Consider the following 21,141-nt stretch of genomic DNA (forward strand, 5'->3'; position numbering starts at 1 on the left):
AGAAACAATTAGATATAGTTTTCTTTAATTTTTTTTTCCTTTTTTTGGGGGAGGGGGGGGTGTTTTAAAGGGCTAATATAATGGAAAATCCCATTTTTTGATAAAGTATGTAAACATTTTTAAAGGTCCAAATTGTACCATTCACTTTCCAGTATTTTAAACAATTACCCTTGTGAGGTAACATAAATAATCATTTATAATAAGCACAGTGTTGGTTAAAGTGTGTTAGGTAGATCTTAGAGGAGACACATTACAAGGCAAGAAAAGTGTAGGATATGGCCCCTTTAATATTTTGGTAGGTTTTTTGTTGAGGTCTTGTTACATATATAGAAACAATGCTAAAGAAGGTTTGCTTTCTAGGGAAATTCATCCAGATGGACTGCCTCCATCCTACACCCTTATACTCCTCTTCCGCCTGCTTCCTGACACCACGAAAGATGCCTTTGATCTGTGGCAGATTTCTGATAAGAATGATAACCCTGAAGTTGGACTTACTCTTAACCGTAAGAGCCACTTTCTTCATTCTGCATTATCACACATGCTTTTGTATATCCAGATTGCCAGTTTTTTAAGTCTCTAAGCTACCAGTTTACCTTCGTTTGGTATAAATCTGCATTTATGAACTTAGACCATGCAAATGGATTACAGCGTTCATGACAGGGTTAATATGCTTAGAAATTGATTTTCTGAGAGCAGTCCCATCATGACTTGGCAGACTTGGGAAGTATTGATATCATTGTTTTTTATACAGTCTAGTCTTGTGTTATGTCTGTACAGACTGTTAAAGCCTGGCCAATGTTCTTTCTTTACTTTTGTTTTTAGCTTCCAGCAGAACCATCACATTTTACAACAAGGACACTAGAGGCGAAATACAGAAGGTTACCTTTGATAATGACCATGTGAAGAAAATCTTTCACGGAAGTTTCCACAAGGTAAGATCTGTTGTAAAAATATCATACAAGGCAGTGTTTAACAGTACGGTACACAAGATAAAACATGATGTGGCAAAGAACCAAAGTCAAACATGCCACAGGTTTTCAAAACATATGGCAGGAAAGATAATGTGATGTGTTTAGACACATAGCAATTACTGTGAGCCATTATGTGTCCGTCAGAATTTAATAGGAATCTAGGGAGTTTCTTAGGAGCTCAACTGGATCTTTGAAGTGGTGACTGTGTTCATAAATCTAGCACTCTGCTAGGTTTCAGGGTTACTTTTGCTTCGTGAAGGGTTTAAGGAGAGACTTGTGTTTGTGTAATCGTATGTCAGGCTGTAATTTGTCACTGAGGATTGCGTCTTAATGTTAAACATTCAGAAGGTCTTAGAATGTATTGTGGCTCAGGTTGTTACATTTGCTTGTAATTGTTTCAGTTCCTAAAGACCTGTCTTAGGATATACGTATCATTTGTTAGAATGTTTATTAACATTAACAGTTAAGTTAACATGCATTAGCACTTTATCAGCGCAAACATAGTCAGTCAGCCATATGTTCAATATTGAACTTCTTCAGTTTATGACTGATGATGCTAGGCTAACGTGGCTAACAAGGACTGGCCAGCTGTCACCAATCTCGTCTGAGTACGCACATGCTAAAATCTCTCACACAAGAAATCACTTCAAAAATCTCATGAAAAGCTACATAAACATGTTCAAATATTTTATTGACACAATTAAACTGTGTTCTAAACTACACTGATTTGACTGAACAAAACCAAATGATGGTCTGGGTGTGGGGCAAAACTAACTGAGATGAGATATCTGAACTACAGAAGCAAACTACATATATTAAACATTTTTAGCAGATTATTTGTATCTCTGGTGAAACTGCAACTTGTTTAACTAAAACTATTGATGTGTTTTTGTATGGCATTATAACTATTTATTTTATTGTGCATATATATATATATATATATATATATATATATATATATATATATATATATATACACACACACACACATACATATGGAGTATCTGTCATCGGAGTCAGTCATTTAACTCTCATGGAGTAACTTGTAGAACTTTAATTGATGAATATATTATGTCTGTACGTATTGTGGTAAAATCAATTCTTGGGGACTGGAATTAAAGTTCAGTACAGTGCCTAATGCATTTGGGAGGTTATTGAAGCTTGTGGTGTCATCAGGCTGTGGTCCAGTGCTAGAGTTCACAGTCCTTGGAATCGAAGGCCTTTGGTTTGCTACTGTGGTCTACTGTATTCAGTGACTTCCTCTGCTCTCACCGCAGGCTTTGCTGGGGACTGCAGCACTGAGAAAGCTTCTAGAGAGACTCATGTATTTAGTTAACCAGCATAGCCAAAAGATTGCACGTTGGTTAAATGGTGGGGAAACCTCCTGGTTGAAGAACAACCATAATATATCTGTTTATTGTAGAAGAAGTGGCCTTTTTCTGTTTTATGGCTACATTCAGCTATGTCCAGAACATGCATTCCCAGGTATCATAAAGTGCCACTGAAAAATCCTGTGGGGGCTTGTTTCTGTAATGTTAAGGTACTGTATGCTCAGTTCTGATTTTTCATGCCTCTGCCAAAGCTAGTGAACTGTATAGGGTGCGAGCTATAAATTACATGATGCGTAGGAGTCCAGACTGTTTTACCTCGTGTTTTCCTTTGGAAGAGTAACACAGAACTCAACAATGTGACTGAAGCTCTTGGAAATAATATTTGCAGGACCATTCTTACTCTCTAGGGCTTCCTACTAGTAAATCTACTGGGAAGGTTTTTAGGGTCCCTCTTGTTCTCAAGCCAGGTGGTTTTCCTGCAGCTCTGTAGCTGTTGGCTATGGTTTTGCTTACACCGCTAATGCTGGGCTGACATTTTCCACAGAACCAGTGAAATTCTGAGCTCTGATATTATCCCAATTAACATAGAGCTGACCCGGACTGCTGGTTTCATTTCTCTTTTGAATGGTGGACTTTCAGTAGTTGGCTACATTGTTCAGTATGTTTTCCCAGACAGAAGTCTTACAATTGCTGCATTATTTGCAGTGTGGTTTCAAGCTTTCATTTTTTCCATTCATATTCCTGATCCGCTCTGCCAGTGTTCACATTCATTTCAGTGCAGCTTTTAAAGGCCTTCTTTGATTGACCCAACCCAATACCTCATAGCACAGACCATTTCTCTTTTTTAACATTGCTATATTCCATTCAGTGCCCTTTTATAAATCCCTCTGTTTAAATGAAGTTAACCGTGGTGGGATGACTCATAAACCCACTTACACAAATCAAAGTAAATGAGTGAATATAATGCTTTTCTGCCCCAACACTCCACATTTAAAGCTACTTTCGGAGCCCAAAGCTGGATCAGCTGCTTTAGTGTGTAATATTACATGTGTTTATTGTCATATTATCAAGAAGAGAGGTTGTCCTAAGACTTTACACTTCCTTGGCTGTGAACTCTTTCCTTGCTAAACCCTGAGGAAGGGTGGGCCTGATGATAGGTAACGGACACAGAGTGTTTTGATTCAGTTGTCATTAAAGTTCTAGTTAGATGAAACTAGGCAGGCTAACCAGCAAATGTGAAATAGTGGCATTATGAAAGCGATAGAAGAGACAGCTAGAAAGAATACAGACAAAATGAAACCACATGCTGGTTGCATGCAGGCACATGCAACAGCCAGAGTGGGAGTCTTCAAGAAAGTGTGACAGAATTGAGCAGAGCATGAGTAAAGGATTACGCTCTACTCTGCCCTGGCCTGGTCCATGTAAAAGAGAGCAAGTAAACAAGTCTGCATTTTCTGTGCCAGTTTTCATTTACGTTACTTGTCATTGGATCTACCATCCTAGAAATTGGAAAATGTGAAATCTCTGTCATTTTAGTTTATTTCCCTTTCACAAAAGGCATGTGCTTCTACAGGCTGTTTGGATTTTCTGCTTATTCCAACATTATAGTGAGCAAGTGTCTTGCCCCCTCAAGCAAACACACTCACTAAGCCAGCTCACAAACTCCCAGTGTTGCAGCTGCAACCCTATTCTGCACAGATATCTCTGGACAGGGCAGTGTAGAACAGCGATGCAGTGTCACAGCTTACAAACAATACATTTTTGTGTTATCATCTGATCTTCGATTCGTCTGATCTTCGATATCATCTGACATCATTCTATCCTCGCTAAACTAAATTGGGCATTTTGTTCATATGGCTTAGCTAAGAGAGAGGGGCTAAGTTTAAATCTTTAAGGTGTCCTTAAGGAGTCAACAATCAAACCCCTTGTATCACCCAAAGCAGAGAACGCATTACTTAAATATCTGTTAGAAGCACAAATATCTACAATTAATCTAGTGAGCTTCTACAAAATGCCTTTCACCACTGTTGGATTCTAGCCAACGAAATATCCCTGTTCATAGACTAGCATTATTTAGAAAAACACAAAGCTGAATTACAAGAGTTCTATGATTCTTTTACCATAAACAAGCTTAAAAAGCCTAATAATATGGTCTCGTTAAGCTTTCCATCACTGTACAATATATACCCTTGTCCTGCTCATGCTACTGAAACAGCCAATGAGAGCAGTGGCCATAAATGCAAGATTCAGTAAGTAGATCTGGAATATCTTGCTTTAAGGTATCAGCAGCCCATCTAATGACTGATGTTATTCTGTGTTCCGTTTACCTCCCCTCCAACATGTGCAATTAAGAGTCATTTGCTGTAAATAATATCGTTATTGCTATTTTAATTCTTATTTATATTGTCTATATAGTGTAAATTATTTATCCAAATTTTTGTAACTGAGTGTCTTGCTATCCCTTTCTGCTGTGACACTGAGAATTTCCCCAATGCAGGACTAATAAAGGATTATCTTATCTTATCTTAAGTTAGTAATGCGAGTTGATAACCATGAAAACACATAGAAGTTGGACAGTACTGTGTGTACGACTGATGCAATGAGACACATATAGATAGAAATTCTAATAAACTGTATATTACCACTGCTGTTACTGTTGATGTGTGGTGCAGCCATCTTGGATTTTGAACTCTGGGTTGATGAGGCTCTCACAACTTTCCAAGTAGTAAATCCGGCTTTCTGGGGCTCTCCGGTTAAAATTTGACATCCTAGTGCAAATGGAACGCAGCATTACTGTATCAAATCCAGCAAGTTTGCTTGTGGCTAGTGTGCTAGCTTATGGCTAAGATATTAGCTTGTGGCTAGAGTGTTAGATGCACAACTTTTATTTAGAATGCTGTGCTTTTAAAATGTTGAACGCTCTAATAAACGTCTAAAGTTTTGCTGAACATTCATCACATTGATTTGACGTTGCATTGTATCAAATACATTTTGTAAATCGTTACTCCCTTCAGTTACATATACCATTCGTCTAGGTTATGCCTACTTGGACTTTCAATACTTATTACTGTCTCTAAGTTTATTTGGAAGATGATATCAGTCTTATTCTCAGCTCTTGCTATGTAATTAAACTGCTCATGTTCAGAGGCCACTAAGTGCAGTGTGATTTCTTCTTTCCAAACCAGAACCTCAGACCCTTCCCCTAGTGGGCAGTTAAATGGTGGGTTTGCTTGCCAAAGATGTTGACCGTAATGTAGCATGTGTTTGCCAAGATGCATGGGCCAGCTTGTGGATTGGAGTTGTTTGATGCATAGTAAAAAGTTTAGCTGGGTAACTGCTCGCCAGGCTTTTAAGCTGAAAAATGCAATGGTGCAAGAAAGTAGAGAAACAAGGGTACCTTTGAAGGCCAGCCACAAAATCACAAAATGACATAACATCAAGATGTGGCTCTTCTGCTATGGACTGTAAATGTCTGAAGAAAGAATAACTTCAGGAACAGCATGGAAAAAGGCATCTGGAAGGTTGGATCAAATGAATAGCCGTATGTATAGCTCATGCAAATGGAAAATAACAGTAGTTGTAGGTTTTAAAGTATAATTAATGTCGCTGCCAGAGTTGCCTTATGCAATTTCTACCACTAGTGCCAGGTTACATATAACAACAATAATCTATAATTAACATAATTACAAGGAGGAAATATTGCTGGCAGTGCTGCTATTGGCAGGAATATCTTTTAGATTGAACATATTTCTAAATATAGATTACTGGGGATGTAAATTCATCAAAGTTTTTTTGGTATGTTAAAGGCAGTGTGGGTTTTGAATAGACCATTGGCATGTGAACATTTGGTGAATTGGCTGAGTCAGTCTGTAAATTGGATCCAGATATAAAAGGAAAAGATGTGGTTGCGTGTGATTGCTCATTAGATTCCAAGTGTGAGATCACATCAGTGTCTGACATGGAGGAAAAGTCCATTTGATGGAGAGTTTTTTTTTTTTTTAAATCACTAATGCTGTCCTATTTTGCAGCTTCATATCTCCATCTCACCGAAAAATGTCAAGCTAAACATCGACTGCCAAGAGATTGCAGAGAAGCCGATCAAAGAGGCCAACAACATCACCACAGATGGCTATGAAGTCCTTGGTAAAATGGCAAAATCTGGTGGTGGAAGGAGACAGTCAGCCACCGTAAGTATAAGTTCCACATTACATAAAATTCTTAATTATGAAAGGATCATACCCTATGAAAGGGTACTTTGGAGCGATGCCATAGTAGAGCCACATTTGCTTCCTTAAGGAACATTTTGATAGTTTGAGTCAATCATTTCAGAGTATATACAGTGCTATCCATAATCACTTTAACAGTGACGTCAGATTTATCATCTCTGTAAAAACGTAAGGACAAAAGTAGAGATTTTTGGCCCCTTTCATTTTTTGGCATTTGCTTTTGCAGTTACTGAACATCTGCGGGCATACCGCTCCATTTTAGATGAGCATAAGATGGAAAAGTTGGCCGTTGACTGTTTTCATTTTTTAGATACTTGCAGCTTGCAGCATTAACTGAGTCCACATACCAGAGCTGTGAATGTGTCTTAGATTTAGTCTTTGCTCTTTAGTCTGCTGGCGTGAGTAGGTTGTGTAAACAAACATGGATTCTTGATGAACATTTAAGGTTTAAACAGTTCGAAAGCTTTCTCAATACTTCTCTGGATCCAAACTTTTTTTTGAACCGTTAAGGCTAGACAATGCCTTACGGTTGGAGCAGCTCAACCATCAGCATTCTCGTTTATGTTCTTTTCCAGCTCGCTGTGGGTCCTGTGCATGTGGGCATGTTTTTTTGTTTCTAAATCCTGGGGCTCAATGGAAGCCATCTGTAACATCCGTTTCTATTCCCCTTTTTTCTCTCTTGTAGTTCCAGCTCCAGATGTTTGATATTGTCTGCAGCTTGGGCTGGACAAGTCGAGACAAATGCTGTGACCTGCCAGCAACGGTAAGATGATATTCAGTATAGACTGACCCACAAGGAGGGCTCTCTTTCCTGTGTCTTACGTTAGCTTCCTTTTGTTTTTGTTTGCATTTGGCTGAGTGTTATTATATTCTCTAATAGCTCATACACTGTAGGCTCAATCAGTCAACTTCAATCAGACTCAGCGGATTACATTTTTCAGGTAGCGTAAAGCTTTAATCACATATCGTGCAAATGCAGTAAGCCACTGCAGATGTGTAGGTTCAAGTTGTCAGTAAAGTTGTTTGGATGGAGAGGCTTTTCAATGAGCCGTAGCAACTTAAATGAAATGCTTCTGTACTTTTGCCACTATTGATAAATCAGCTGCAGCTATATGGAAACTAGTGCTTGTGTCCAGCTCACCATTTTCTGGTGCATGGTACTGGTCTGTGGAATACAATGCATTCTGAGTCAGTGCCAGAGTGCGTGATTTAGGCCACCTGTTTCTTGAAGACGTTCTGGCGTCAAGATCATCATATGAATTTTTGTCTGTGGAATGTGGTTTCTATGACCTATAGGGTTAGGACTACATACAGATCCTATAATGCAAAGCACGTGTCACACTCCTGTGGAATAATGTGATCACATATGAACTTTTATGAATGTTTGTGGAATTGTGATGCTTTCAAAAAGATATTTTTCAAAAATCTTTTTGAAAACACATCACCATCATCTTTTATGAACAGCTCAGAATCTGTTTATACACTGATGAATTAACAAATTTCAAGGTGATATTGTGTGTAAAGCTTATGTCGAAAGCAGTTATTTTTAGTGGAAACAACTGTTGTTATAATAATAAAAGCAAGAAATTGAGTTGAATTGAGATGTTCAAGACTAAAAATCTTATTTATCTCTCTGTCCCTTATTGAAAAAAAACACAATCCCAACAGCACAAAAATAAACCCCTCACAAACACGTATCCTGCAATTGTTGGTGTAAAGTATCAAAAGCAATGTGGATAAAACACTATTAATTTAAATATTATTTCAATTATATTAAAACCTGTAATCCATAAAACTAGCTGATCAATCCTAAAAATCGATTCATTTCTGTGCTAAAATATCAACCTGCAGAATAGTTAAAAAGTTAACTATACAAACTAGTCTTTGCTTTTAGGACGTCTAGGTGCTTATGAATATGATCTATTACAAACAGTGTTGTGTTTTTCACAAAATTGCTTGGCATGTAAGCAAACTGCAGAGGACCCAGTTTCTCAGAAATGGTATTACGCAGATGGGTTTTCATAATCCTCTCAAACACTTTCATTAACAATGTCACAGCAATAAGCCTCAGGTCATTAAGGAAATGAATGTTCTTTTTCTTTGGAACAGAAATAATGGTGAAATATTGTCATTCTTGAGGAACTTTCTCCATTCAGTGACGAGGTTCAATGACAACTGAAACTAATTCTGGAAGATTCTAGTCAGCTGTACAGCACAATACTAGTATGTGACCAGATATGCCTTCCAGTGCAACCTGTGTATTTTCAGTCTGTGTAACCCAGCCAGAATCAATCATCATAATGAAAGGGAAACTACTACTCAAGGGCTTGTCAATTGTGTTAGCTAATAACACTTAGATTCTTAAATCTACCATAAAATTGGTGAAGAACATCTGGAAGAAATCATATTTCTATTACAGAAAGGCCTCTAAAGGCTACATCACAGAAAGTTAATACATTAAATTGTTACAGATATGCTACTTGCTCTTTGAGACTTTTTGGCAGTTTTGAGATAAAGGTTTGGCCTAAAATGCATTTTTAAAAAACATTCAAGGCGGCAAAATATTTATAGGGTGCTGTATACTCTTAGCAAAAATAGTGTAGTACTGACTCGAACAATAATGGAACCCTATGTGGTGCTGTAAAGAAGAGCCAACCATTTAGAAATTCAGATGGTCCTATACACCTTAAAAGATGCCACCATTTTTAATACTGTAGGTAACAAAATTCCCAAAGCTATTGTACCTTTTATACGATGTATAACATTAAATATAAAACTCACAAAAGCTTTTTTCGCATTGTATGCAATGCAACCACTGGTTCCTGTCACCAACCTTTAAAGAAGAGTCTTCTCCAAAGAACTATTTAAAACACTCTGAATGACTGTTTACATTTTGACGGTTGAATTATGAAGAATCTTTGAAAGCCAACAGGCAAGTAAAGACCTTTCTTGTCCGGCTCTCTATGATCAGTTATATTTTCCCTTCAATACTGCTGCCTTGACCTACAGGCCTCTTGACCCTGCAGTACCAAGGGGTGAACTGCCCTTGGGCTGTAGTCTGCAAGGTTACCAAATGAGGTCGTTCTAGCTGTTGCCCTTGTTCACCTTGTTCGCTGCTCTCTTTCACTGCTTTTCTCTCCTACTCTTGAAACAATTCTTAAAGTTCAAGTGTCAGCAACTGTCTTTTCTTTTCTTTGCAGAGAGATGAAGCCAAATGTCCAGCTCTTCCCCACTCCTGCACATGTGCTCAGGATAGCATAGGCCCTCAAGGGCCTGCTGGTCCTCAGGTAAACCCATTAGATTCTCATCGTCTTCCCCTGGTCTCTAAAGTCATTATGCTAGCTCTGCAAATCTCGCCTCTGATGATGAAGACAGAGAGGTGTAGCGTTTCAGGGATGGAGGGGCATTTCCCCTCCCTGTGCGGTAATTGCTGCTCTGCTCTTTGCATTAAGTCCAGAGCTATGAAAGAGGGGACACCTCTTTATTATTATGCTTGGAGGCAAGTCAGCGTGTTGGTGATGTTCAAACACAGGCATTGTAGCGTGGGCTAGGAACTTGCGGATGCTATAGGAGCCAAAGAGTAGAAACCTGCAGAGGTTTTGAAGATGTGAACTGAGCAGAATTCTAATCCCCTAAGAGGCCTCTTGACAGTATGGTTTAGTGCTGTAATCATCTGCTGTTGAACGTTTGAGCCTGACTGTGCTTTTTCTTTCAGGGTAACCCTGGTACGAAAGGCCCACGTGGTGATAGAGGCGAGACAGGCCCCACGGTAAGAACAGCCACTGATGTTTAGTTTCAGTGCATTGTGACCACTGTGACTGATCCTGAACCAACAAAAAGAGCAATCGATATCCATTACCTCAATTCCCTAACCAGCTCCATGCTCTTTAATAAATCCTGCAGGTCTATAGGTTGTTTAAACCTCACCACCTGCACTCAATCTTATCTTGCCTTGTGGGTGCTCTAAAGATGATTAATTCTGAGTACATGCTGTGTGACTACATCCCTTTTCTCTTTCCAGGGTCAAATGGGCCAGCGTGGAGAGCAAGGTCTCCCAGGCCCAATGGGACCACCGGGTCCACAGGGTCCCAACGGACTCTCTCTTCCTGGAGAACCTGTGAGTTGAGCGTGCACAGCTGTGCTGACTGTCTGTTCACACTTTGTCTGTCCCCTCTTTCATGAACCCCCCCATTGTCGTTATTAGCATTTTCATTTCTGTCTCAGTAGAAGCTGCATGCTGTAAGCTGGTTGAAAATATAAGCCTAGCTGTACTGTAATTCATGGGCCTGATTCACAGCCAAAATCACAAAACTACAGACCCATTTATTTTAGCTAAGGCATCACTCACTGGCTCCATCTCCTTGTCATCCTCTTTGAACCGGGAAGAGTGTTTTAGTTTTACTGGAGCAGATTTGTGGTTCCACTGTACAAGTTCACTTCTTTCCTGTAATTTCCAGGGACGGCCTGGACCAAAGGGAGACCCTGGTGACCCAGGACTACCTGGGCAGAGAGTAAGTGCTTCTTTCTCTTTGGCTTATTTTGATCGTTGCTCTTGGAAGAATTCCAAGAAATCAAAAGATTTGCAGCAACAATACTGGACCCTGGAGAGCTTCCATATGGCATAGTTTTCACAGCTGAAGAACGGAAAGCAATGTTGAGATATTAATATTTGATATTTATCTGACCAATAGTTGCTGCATAATGGGCTATTAGATTTATTAGAGCATACTCTTATGATACCACAAAAAGTAGATATCTGATATCTGTACTTACATGCACAGTATGTTTGAAATCAGAAAATCAGAAAAAGGTTGAGAAGTGATTTACAGATCGTTATATCGTGTAGAGGTAAGTTCATTATTTGGTCTTGGAGGTCTAAAAGAAACCTGGTTGAATAGAAACCTTTCCAGTACTAGACACCTCTGTAGAAGTAAAATGCTTCTTTCCCCTTGTTAGTTCATTTTCCTGGACTACTGTCCATTAATAGTGCAACTTTCTAAAACTTTAGTATGTTGTTCCATGTTGCTCTTAAAACACAGTTTTGTTAAATGGATCTGAATGAAGATAAGATGAAGAAACATTAGATACACATATGGATGTTCAGTGTACTGGATTTGGACAAGGTCGCTTACAGAATGTGTCTTTTTCTTCATTCTTTTCTAGGGCCCTGTTGGTCCTTCTGGCCCTCTTGGTCCTGTTGGGCCAGCTGGAGCAAGGGTAAGATTGGCTTTTCAGTTCAGCTGGAGTACATTTACATTGCATTGCAACATTTACAACACATACGCACACACCCACACATTTTATTTTTCAGCTCTTTGCCTTTGTGCATAATGTGGACTCCAACATCATTATGTTTACATCACGCTAGTTACTATTGGATGAGGCTTTGCTCTGGGAAATGTTTAAACATTCTCTATGACTTGATGGTCTAGAGTTGTTATCATGTGTATGTTGGACAGTTTGCATTGGTCTGTGTTATTTGTATAGGGACCACCAGGAGCAGAAGGCCCGTCTGGACCTAGAGGCCCAACTGGACAAATGGTGTGTAGCATGAAAGCATTGTCTTTTCTATTTAGTTACTATTCGAAGAATGTTTTGGTCTGTGATGCATGAAAAACAACAGTAATCTGCTCCAGGATTTTTCTGCACCATCAGCAATAAAAGACAGGTCCAGGGTTCTGATCCTGATTCTGCATGCATCTCATTTTCTGTTCTGCAGTTTCTGCTTAACTCCAGTTAATGGCCCCACAGTGCTTTTGGGCATTGTGCCAGAACTCTGTTCACATACATTTATGTGTTTTAAACACTGAATGTTCTCCAGCCCCAATCTAGAGTCTCATATGTTTGCGGCCAGGCAAAAGCCTGATTTATGGATCATTGTATGTTGTTTAAATCTCTCCCTTTTTCCACCTCCAGTAAAACAGCTATAGCGCATTTGCACGCAATGTGTGATTCAGTGTTTACGAATGTATAGGCATGAATACACATAAATGCTGATTCTTGTATCCTTTTAGGGAAGTCCAGGAGCTCCTGGAATGCCAGGAAACAGCGGAAAAACAGGGAAAGCTGGAGAACCAGGACTTCCAGTATGTAAAATCTCTTGTAAAACAAGGAGATTATAATAAGTTTACTTTGTCCCTTTAAGCCATGTAAGAGTAAAGCTGATCATGAACTATGTAAACAATACTATAATATATGTACATATTCATTCATATACATATTAATAAAGCATGTTTATGTATTTACTTCACTGACTATATCCTGCATCAATTATAGGGACCTGCTGGAATTAAAGGAGAAAAGGGTGAAAGGGTATGTACCATTATCATTCACGCCAATACAAATTTGAAAGCTTGACGTTATTTGATGCAGATTTTTGTTGATTTGGCCTTGTCTCTGTTCTATAGGGAGATGCGTCCTCCCAAAACATGATGAGATCCATCGCAAGACAAGTCTGTGAACAAATAGTTAATAGTGAGTTAGCGCCTTAACATTATCTTTGAACACATTTGTTCTGAATAGTTAATAATATTGGCTTGTTATGTTGGAGCTTCCCAACAAAATTGTGAACATTTTATTTGCTCTCAGGACAAATGAGCAGGATCGACATGATGCTGAACCAGATCCCCAGTGGATACCGTAATAACAATCCTGGTCCTGCTGGGCCTCCAGGACCTCCTGGAAACCAGGGACCCCGTGGAGAACCAGGCCAGGCTGGACGCAGTGGTTTCCCTGGAAATCCTGGTTTACCAGGACCTCAGGGAGAACGAGGTAAGAGGTCATGTACCACAAATACAGTCTACATAGCTCTGTGCAAGTGATTGATGGCAGAGTGCTTTATATATGCTCAGACGAGTACTGATGAGAGCGGTTTATGATGAGACTTACAGCACTTGCTAAGCCTGAGGATGGCAAGACGAGGGGCTATGAGGTTACAGTGCTCTACTGTGTAAAGTGTATCTTAGTAACAAGTTTTATAAGTGTAAAAAAATTATTTTATTGCAGTCCGCTTTTGTACATGTAACTGCAATTTCGAGTGCCCCGACACACTGGAATTTGGCCATTGATTGATTTATAGTTCAGTGAATTATTGTGTGCATGTAGTGTAAAAGGAAAGGGAAAAAACCCTTTGTCCATTGAAAACTGAATGTTAAACTATAACACATGGAGCCTTTTAAGAGATCTGCTCTCCTCTGTGTAATACCCAATTTGGATCATGTTGGATGGTAGATAATAGCACTAAAACTGCAATATACGTACATAAGTGGTCCAATAACCATTCTATAGAGGGATTTATTCCAAGTAGCCGTTCTCATTGAACTTTATTTTGAAGCCAAAATCTCATCCACCCTGCCTTAATATCATCCACATGTTTCCTTTCTGAAATATTAGTAGATGGTGATTATGTGTGCCTGAGTGCTATTTTGTCATAATCAGTATTTTTTTCTGGTAATGCATATTTATGTCTTAAAAAGTATTGATAAATCTCATTGAGAAAGCTGACTTTGATTCTCGGATACATCTTGTGATTGGTGCTTTAACATCTTCAAACATTACAGGGTTGCCAGGAGAGAAGGGTGAGAGAGGCAGTCCAGGCGTTGGCACTCGGGGACAGAGAGGATTACCCGGACCACCTGGTGCGTATTTAGCTACATCCTCAGCTTTTCCAAGTCGGCCTCCAGGCTGACTATTTGGATCAGAGTTTTGCACGGCATATTCATTGCATCTACACACAAAGATAGGCCTGATCTTATGATAGGTCTGAATCTTGTGCCGCAATCATGAAAAAGACAAGAATGAATGAGAAATGTATATCTGCACATTGTATATACCCAAATGGACAAGACGTATTGGGACATTGAATGAAGGTGCCTTATTCATTCCCATTGCCATACATGTATAAAATTAAGCATCTATCCATGCAGTCTGCCTTTACACACAATTGTAAAAGAATGGATGTTTTAAAGAGCCCACTGAATTCTAGCATGGTTCTGTAATAGGAGCCATCATTGCAACAAGTCCGCTGGTGAAATGTCTTTCTTCCTAGATATTCCACCATCGACTGTAAGTGGTATTACTAAAAACTGAAAGCATTTAGGAAATCACAGTAGCTTAGCTACAAAGTATCAGACCATGTAAAGTTACAGAGCGGTTAGCGTAGTAAAGCATAGCTGCAAAGCATAGAATATAAGTCACCACCGCTCTGCTGGTGCAATGGTCCCTTAATGTCTTTTGTCTAAAGTAAGCTGCAGAAACCATCTATTCTTTAGGTGTCACGTTTATACTGGTGCTCCTAGGGATTTCAGGTTGAACACAGACTTTTTTCTTTACATTTCAGCCTGGATGACTTTTTTAAATGAGGTACTATACAGGGCATCCTGTCAGAATTTAGACCTTTAAAAATGTAGATCCTTCTTATGTAAACCAGCTTTATATAGAATATGCCTTGACTAGTTGACTAGTTGTTATTACCATAGTAAAAATTAATAGGACTCTTCTGTACTTCAGTAAGGAATATTTAGTAGCTTCCTAATAAGAGCTGACTTAACAGCAGATGCTGTTTTCAGTTATGGGAGGTCTGCCCTGCAGGGAACAATTCAGCTTGAGACAGTCTGCTAACAGAAGTACAGTACTGTCTGATGTAAATCGTGCACTAAAATCAACACAGCTCTCAGAATCTTAGCTCTCAGCCCGGATTTCAACTATCCCTGACTGCCCGCATTTCTGTGAACTAGTTTTATCAGTCCAGTGGAAACAGAATTGTTGATTAAGCTAAATGCTAGTTAGAAGTGGTCATCTCTGCTCACCAGTAAGCCTTTCAAATTGACCCAATATGCAGACATACAGTCACTAAACCAGAGGACATTGATTGTACAAGGATACTCCACTAGTAATGATTGGTTTGTCTGGACAAGTCAAATTTCTTAGAACTGCAATCCAGATGTACCTCTGTAAAAAGAATTAATTATTATTTCACTTTATTTTTTATATATTTTATTATAAATGTTACAGAAATTAGTTCCCTGATTGCTCACTTATCTTCTAAATATAGTTACCCTATCATGACTCCTCCCACCCCCCATCCCAATCAAGAAGCTGAGGCCATCTGTTTGAAACACCAGAGTCTAACTCAGACACAGTGGTGGCCCCATAGGCCAAAGATTTACCTAGATGCATCTTATGAACCTCAACTTGGGCAGCTGTGCTTCATAAATTTCATGTAGTGCAAGTATTCCCAGCAAAACACTTTCTTTTTGAAATTTATGTCGGTCCCGCCTGGTCCCCTCTCTGGAGTCGACTCTATTATTAATCTGGGCTCTGGACACACATGACGATCTTGAAATAAAACCATTATTTGAACTCAAGGAGTTTCCATTATAACAACATGGTGGTTTCCATGGTACTCAGTTATAAGACGAAGTGTGTTTTAGTAAGCATAATACCTTTAAACATTTATTGTGGAGTTTTATTTTATTATTAGGGGACCACTGATGCAGCCTTTGTGGGTTGATAAGGAACAAGGGCTAAAAATGGAAAATTAGCTCCACAGTACAGCAATGTGTAAAGCAAGCACAGCTTAGCGAGAACATTTTGGCTCCTGGGCAGTCTACATAGTCCCCAAATTTAATTACTATTCAGTATGCTAGCCTGAAAACTCCTGGTCCCAGAGGTTGACTATCAGTGAAAGATGAGAAGAACTGCGAACGTCTGGCAACCCACTAAAGCTGTTCTCCCTCGCACGAACCCAGCCAAGACCTCTTGTCTCACTTCACAGTGAATGAATTGAGACAAAGACTGTATAAGTACAGTAAGAGGAAGCTCACGATGACTCACCTTTTGTAGTGGGGGGGTCAGACTGTTGCAGAATGTTTTCCTTCCAGGGGCCTCATTGACAACACATGTGCTGACTGCAGAGTGTGTGAGACTGAGAGCAAGGGGGTGAAATCATTCCAAAGTTGGTTTATGCTGTCTAGACAGAAAGGGGCAGGGGGGCAGGGGGAGCTTTTTTTCTCCCCCTACTCCCTTTTAATTGAGCAGTCAAAATATTTAAATTACAGTGCTAGAAACCAGTTTTCCCTTTCCACTTCCAGTTGAGATTTAAGAGTGATGTCAGTAGATCTCTGATGGTTTTTGATCCCCCTCCCCTTTTCTTTCTTTCTTCCAGGGCCACCAGGCCTGTCCCAGACTGGCCCCCCTGGTCCTACAGGCTCTGCTGGACCCCGTGGCCCACCAGGACGTCAGGGTGCTTCGGGAGTCAGAGGACCACCTGGGCCTCCTGGTTACTGTGATTCCTCTCAGTGCGTAGGCATTCCTTACAACGGGCAAGGATACCCAGGTAAGAACATCAGTGACAGGGAATTTAGCTGAATGATTTAACGTAAATGAACATAGTGTTGTTGTTGTATCAAAACCTTGTAACCTAACCATTTAAAACCTATGCATCATTTGAACCTTTCTGGAGGAATGGATCAACAGAAATGGTTCAAAATGACTCTGAACCAAATCTTGTTCCATTAATGTACATTTTGGAGATACAATATTTTGATACAATGTTGATACAGTTACTGTAAAAAGTATACATTCCTTGAGACACTTTTAGGAGTTCTTCAATTTGACACTGTGGAGAAACCTCTTAAGGTGCTTTGAGGAACCTTCAATGACCCTTTTTCTTGGAGGTTCCTCAAAGCATTTTAAGAAGTTCCTCCACAGTTTCAAACTGAAGAACCGCCAAAAGTTCCCCAAGGAAAGAACAGTGACTTGGTACTACCAGTGCATGTTTGGAGTTGATTTCACACATGAAGGAGAATAATGCACTAACACCATCTTTAACCCATTTCAGGTTCGGCATAATATACTTTCTAAGCTGCCTGCCTGCCCTTAAACATTGAAATCCTGAAAAGAGATCAGTGCCTGAGAGATCAGCACACTTGCTAATAAGCTTTTAAGGGTAACCATCATGGATTTGATTAATGAACATTTGCTGACCAACTCTAAAACCAAATCAAACCAAAGAAAGGACTGGACTGCCACTAACACCAGCTGACCGCTACTTTGTCAGGCAGGCGACAGTGATGGCCACGTACAATGGCCTTGATGCATCTTGAACTCCAAAGCAACAAACAGCGAGAGTGTGCTTCCTTTTGCTGAAGAAGCATGTAAAACTACTAACCATGAAGATTTCATAACTGAGTTCAAAAGTGAATGAGGGTGGAGGTGTTTGTAAATAAACTAATTGTGCCTTGTAAATGAGTTTCAGTTACACAGACAACTAAAATGGTTTAACATCCGTCATCAAGCTTGTGCCTCATAACTTGCTTCTTGCTGACTGCCAGCATAACCTTTATACCTTTAATTTCATTATTATTTTCTTTTTTTGCTTTCATTGATGATTAAAGCCTCTGCTCAGGTGAAAAATGTAGCATGTGCTATTTGTACATGTAACCACGCTCTCCTTGATTGTTTTTGCAAAATGCTGTGTTAAAAAAGAGTCACATTTTGCTCTTATTGTTATTGTAATTTATCTTATTCTATAATACCTCGGCGTGTTATGAGGAAGAGCATTGTTGGCTCTATGAAAAGGGGTGATAGTCTTTATTTGACATGACCACTTTTTCTTTCTTCAGTGTACTAAGTGATAGGTTTTAGTTTCACAATATAGAACCACCAATGACTGTAAACCCATACCAGCTGCATGTAGTGCCAATGAAATTTTGTCCGCTTCTCAGCGAACTATTCAAAAGCACACTGCATATGTTGAATTGGCCAAATATATAATATTTCCAACCAGGCCGCTACCCATCCGAGCCTGAAACCTACGTAGTGCCAATTCCTGAGGAACCATCAGAAGAGACTGTGACAGAGATACAGTCCCCCGGTTTACGAAACCAGCGTGGAAAGAGATCACTATCGACACAGCAAGCTAAAAGGATAGAAACATAAACCAAGAAGAAAGTATCTTTACATTTCCACTGCATGAAGGACAACATCTGAAACTGAATGTCGTTATTGGTTCACGCTTCATGCATATTCAAATTTATAACAAGGTTAAGTGGAAAAAAGCCTGATATTCAACCCTCATTTCCTGTTTAGAAACATGTGTGCTCTCTCACTGTCCACAAACATGTTTTTGGCTTTTTGGCTTGTAACATAACTGCCTTTTATGTTTATATGAGACTCATGTGCAGTGCACTAACCCTAAGTACAGTATTCCCATTTTTTTTTTAAGATTTTTGTTTGTTTTTAAAAAGAATAGACTTATTTCTTGCAATGCAGTTTGTCACACCTTCCTTATCATCAGAGAAGGCTATTGGTTGTAATTCCATCCTCATTTCTAAAACCTTGTTAGACCTGGCTTTTGTTTCATTATCCTAAAATATTTATCTGTTGTATACCAACTCACAGCTCATTTGTTACCAAAGATGGAATTGCATGACTGTGTTGTATATTTAGTAAGTACATTTTAAAATCAGAATATAGTTTTTCTTTTTGTTTTATCAATCTCAAATGCAGTTGGAATTTGTTGCAAGGCTATGGTCATAGAATTGCGCCTTTATGTTTTAACTGCACATTGTGAATTCCACAGCATTATTTTTCTTATTTATTTCTGAATCAGAAGAGGCATTTTTCAATAAAACTACTGAAAATGTTTAACCCGTGTCAGTCTATCTGTTTTGACCTTTCTTCTGTAACAGTTTTTAGAAAACTTAAAAAGGGAGAATGAGATAAAGGGAGATGATCTTGAAACATGAAAGATGAAATCCCAGTGGTGCTGCAATAGTCTGTAGAGTGGGCTTCTCTGGGTACAAAAATAGGAAAACTCCCTTCTGATTCCTGACAAATAACATTAAATGCTAGTCATAGAGTGCCCCTTTCGGTTTCTCATAAAAAGCATACTCACGATTCTAGCTCCATTTATCTCATTAATCTAATCACATTGGATTTTTTAAAAACCTGCAATCTATGAATGTACTCACTTTAAATGCATCCTTCTGCATGATCATGTTTCATAAAAGGACAAACTAATTCAGTATAAACAGTAACATCAGTAAAACACTGAATCTGTATTGCCCAGATAATAGATTGACAAATTGGTAGTTGTAAAAAGGGGCATTTTACAATACTTTGTATTATCTGTGTTCTAACAGCCTAGAAAACCACTGGCATTTACTGGTTTCCTTTAGATCAAAGCCATAATTAGCCATTATGTGATATCTGATGTGAATACACAAGACCTATTGTTAAACCCATTCGGTTGAATGCACTGCTCTCATACATTTCAGCGTTCAACATTTTCTCATGACATCGAAGCGTTTTGCTCATAGAACCTTTGAAGAGAGCTGAACTAACAAAGAGAGCTGAGGTTCAGACCAAACATATGAAATGTAGTGTTCTTTTAGAAGCTCTAAAAGAGGCTCTAACAGAGAGCTCTGATTTCAGTTGTGTTCCAGATGTCAACAGGTAACACTATGAATAATCGTAATCTTCTTAATCTTCTTAAAGTGTAGTGCTGATCTAGAATCACTCAGTGTCACAAAACAAAAGTCAGAAATACAGAGGAATCTGATCTGAAATCAGCACTTGTCCTCTGTACTGACCCTGGTCTGCTAATATTCAACTTTACAGTTCTTCAGTGTTTCAGGGCCTATTAGAGGTTTTATATGGCCTGCAGGTAATCAAATGAATCATGTGCCTAATTTTTATTTGACTTGATGTGACCACTGTTATAAGGCATTTAAGACCTGTGGTGAAATAGCAATATATAAAATATTCAAACTAACAAGCATCATCATAACATATTTGGTCTAGGAAACCCTTATGGCCACCTGCTGAATTTGGTAGTACAATAATTAATAACAAAATGTCCTAAGGAAGAATCTGTTTGATATAACAACCTCTGTGTTTATAATCCCGGTTCAGATCCCTCCAAACACATGTGCTCTCAATTAGTGAAAACTGTTTCGTGTTATCTATTTCCAACATTTAACCAGTCTCTAAAGTTCAGACTTAGAAATATGTGCTCTGTCCGAACAGTCACTTCTGATTGATGCAGCTTTCTTTGACAAGCGCATGCTGTTTCATCCAAGGCTGCAGAACCGATTTGAGAATTTGGTGGTACACTGCAGTACTAGAGAGGGGCATAACTTTTCCAAGAAGAACATTGTATAAATGACAAAAGAAGTACAGTTTTTGGTGGCTTTTGGGAACAGCTTTTCCGTACTGGCCTTGTAACAATTTAAACAGTTTAAACACAACCCCATCATAATTCTTCTTTCTGTTACATAATTGTCCAAATGAATGTATTGCATAGCAAGATAGACACTACATGCTCGCTAAAATGTTATTAACTGCAAATTACATCTGAACTTTTGTCGATTAGAAAACCAAATTCATTTCAATTGACATGACATAGGTTAAGATCAACTTCTCTTGGAGAAAATATAGACATTAGGCCACATCTATGGTCAGATCTGCCATATCGATGACGTGATACAGTGGCATTAAATGGTTGCACCAAATTTCCAACTAGCATTTAAAATAATTATTTCTTTAAAAATCAAGAATGAATGTCAAAGAATGAATTTAGTAAGTATTTTAAGTTGTTTTTGTGAGGCA

The 21,141-nt window shown here is 38.9% G+C and overlaps 1 protein-coding gene across 5 annotated transcripts in view; it reads left to right on the forward strand.

The window, feature by feature from the left end:
• col12a1a (collagen, type XII, alpha 1a) overlaps positions 1-19,179 on the forward strand; it is a 71,946-nt gene extending 52,767 nt beyond the window's left edge. For 4 of the 5 annotated variants that reach the window (XM_072689469.1, XM_072689472.1, XM_072689473.1 and 1 more), the window contains 17 exons: positions 361-503; positions 823-932; positions 6,331-6,489; positions 7,214-7,291; positions 9,729-9,815; positions 10,244-10,297; positions 10,550-10,645; positions 10,986-11,039; positions 11,692-11,745; positions 12,016-12,069; positions 12,543-12,614; positions 12,805-12,840; positions 12,936-13,002; positions 13,117-13,299; positions 14,088-14,165; positions 16,694-16,864; positions 18,317-19,179. In XM_072689469.1, coding sequence (XP_072545570.1) covers positions 361-503; positions 823-932; positions 6,331-6,489; positions 7,214-7,291; positions 9,729-9,815; positions 10,244-10,297; positions 10,550-10,645; positions 10,986-11,039; positions 11,692-11,745; positions 12,016-12,069; positions 12,543-12,614; positions 12,805-12,840; positions 12,936-13,002; positions 13,117-13,299; positions 14,088-14,165; positions 16,694-16,864; positions 18,317-18,468 — 1,648 coding nt within the window. In that variant the 3' untranslated portion in view covers positions 18,469-19,179. Of the gene's footprint in view, positions 1-360; positions 504-822; positions 933-6,330; positions 6,490-7,213; positions 7,292-9,728; positions 9,816-10,243; positions 10,298-10,549; positions 10,646-10,985; positions 11,040-11,691; positions 11,746-12,015; positions 12,070-12,542; positions 12,615-12,804; positions 12,841-12,935; positions 13,003-13,116; positions 13,300-14,087; positions 14,166-16,693; positions 16,865-17,368 lie in introns of all 5 variants that reach the window. The other variant, XM_072689471.1, reaches the window with a different exon arrangement.
• The last annotated feature ends 1,962 nt before the right edge of the window (positions 19,180-21,141 follow it).

Source organism: Salminus brasiliensis, chromosome 10 (assembly GCF_030463535.1).
Source record: "Salminus brasiliensis chromosome 10, fSalBra1.hap2, whole genome shotgun sequence".
Classification (NCBI taxonomy): Eukaryota; Metazoa; Chordata; class Actinopteri; order Characiformes; family Bryconidae; genus Salminus; species Salminus brasiliensis.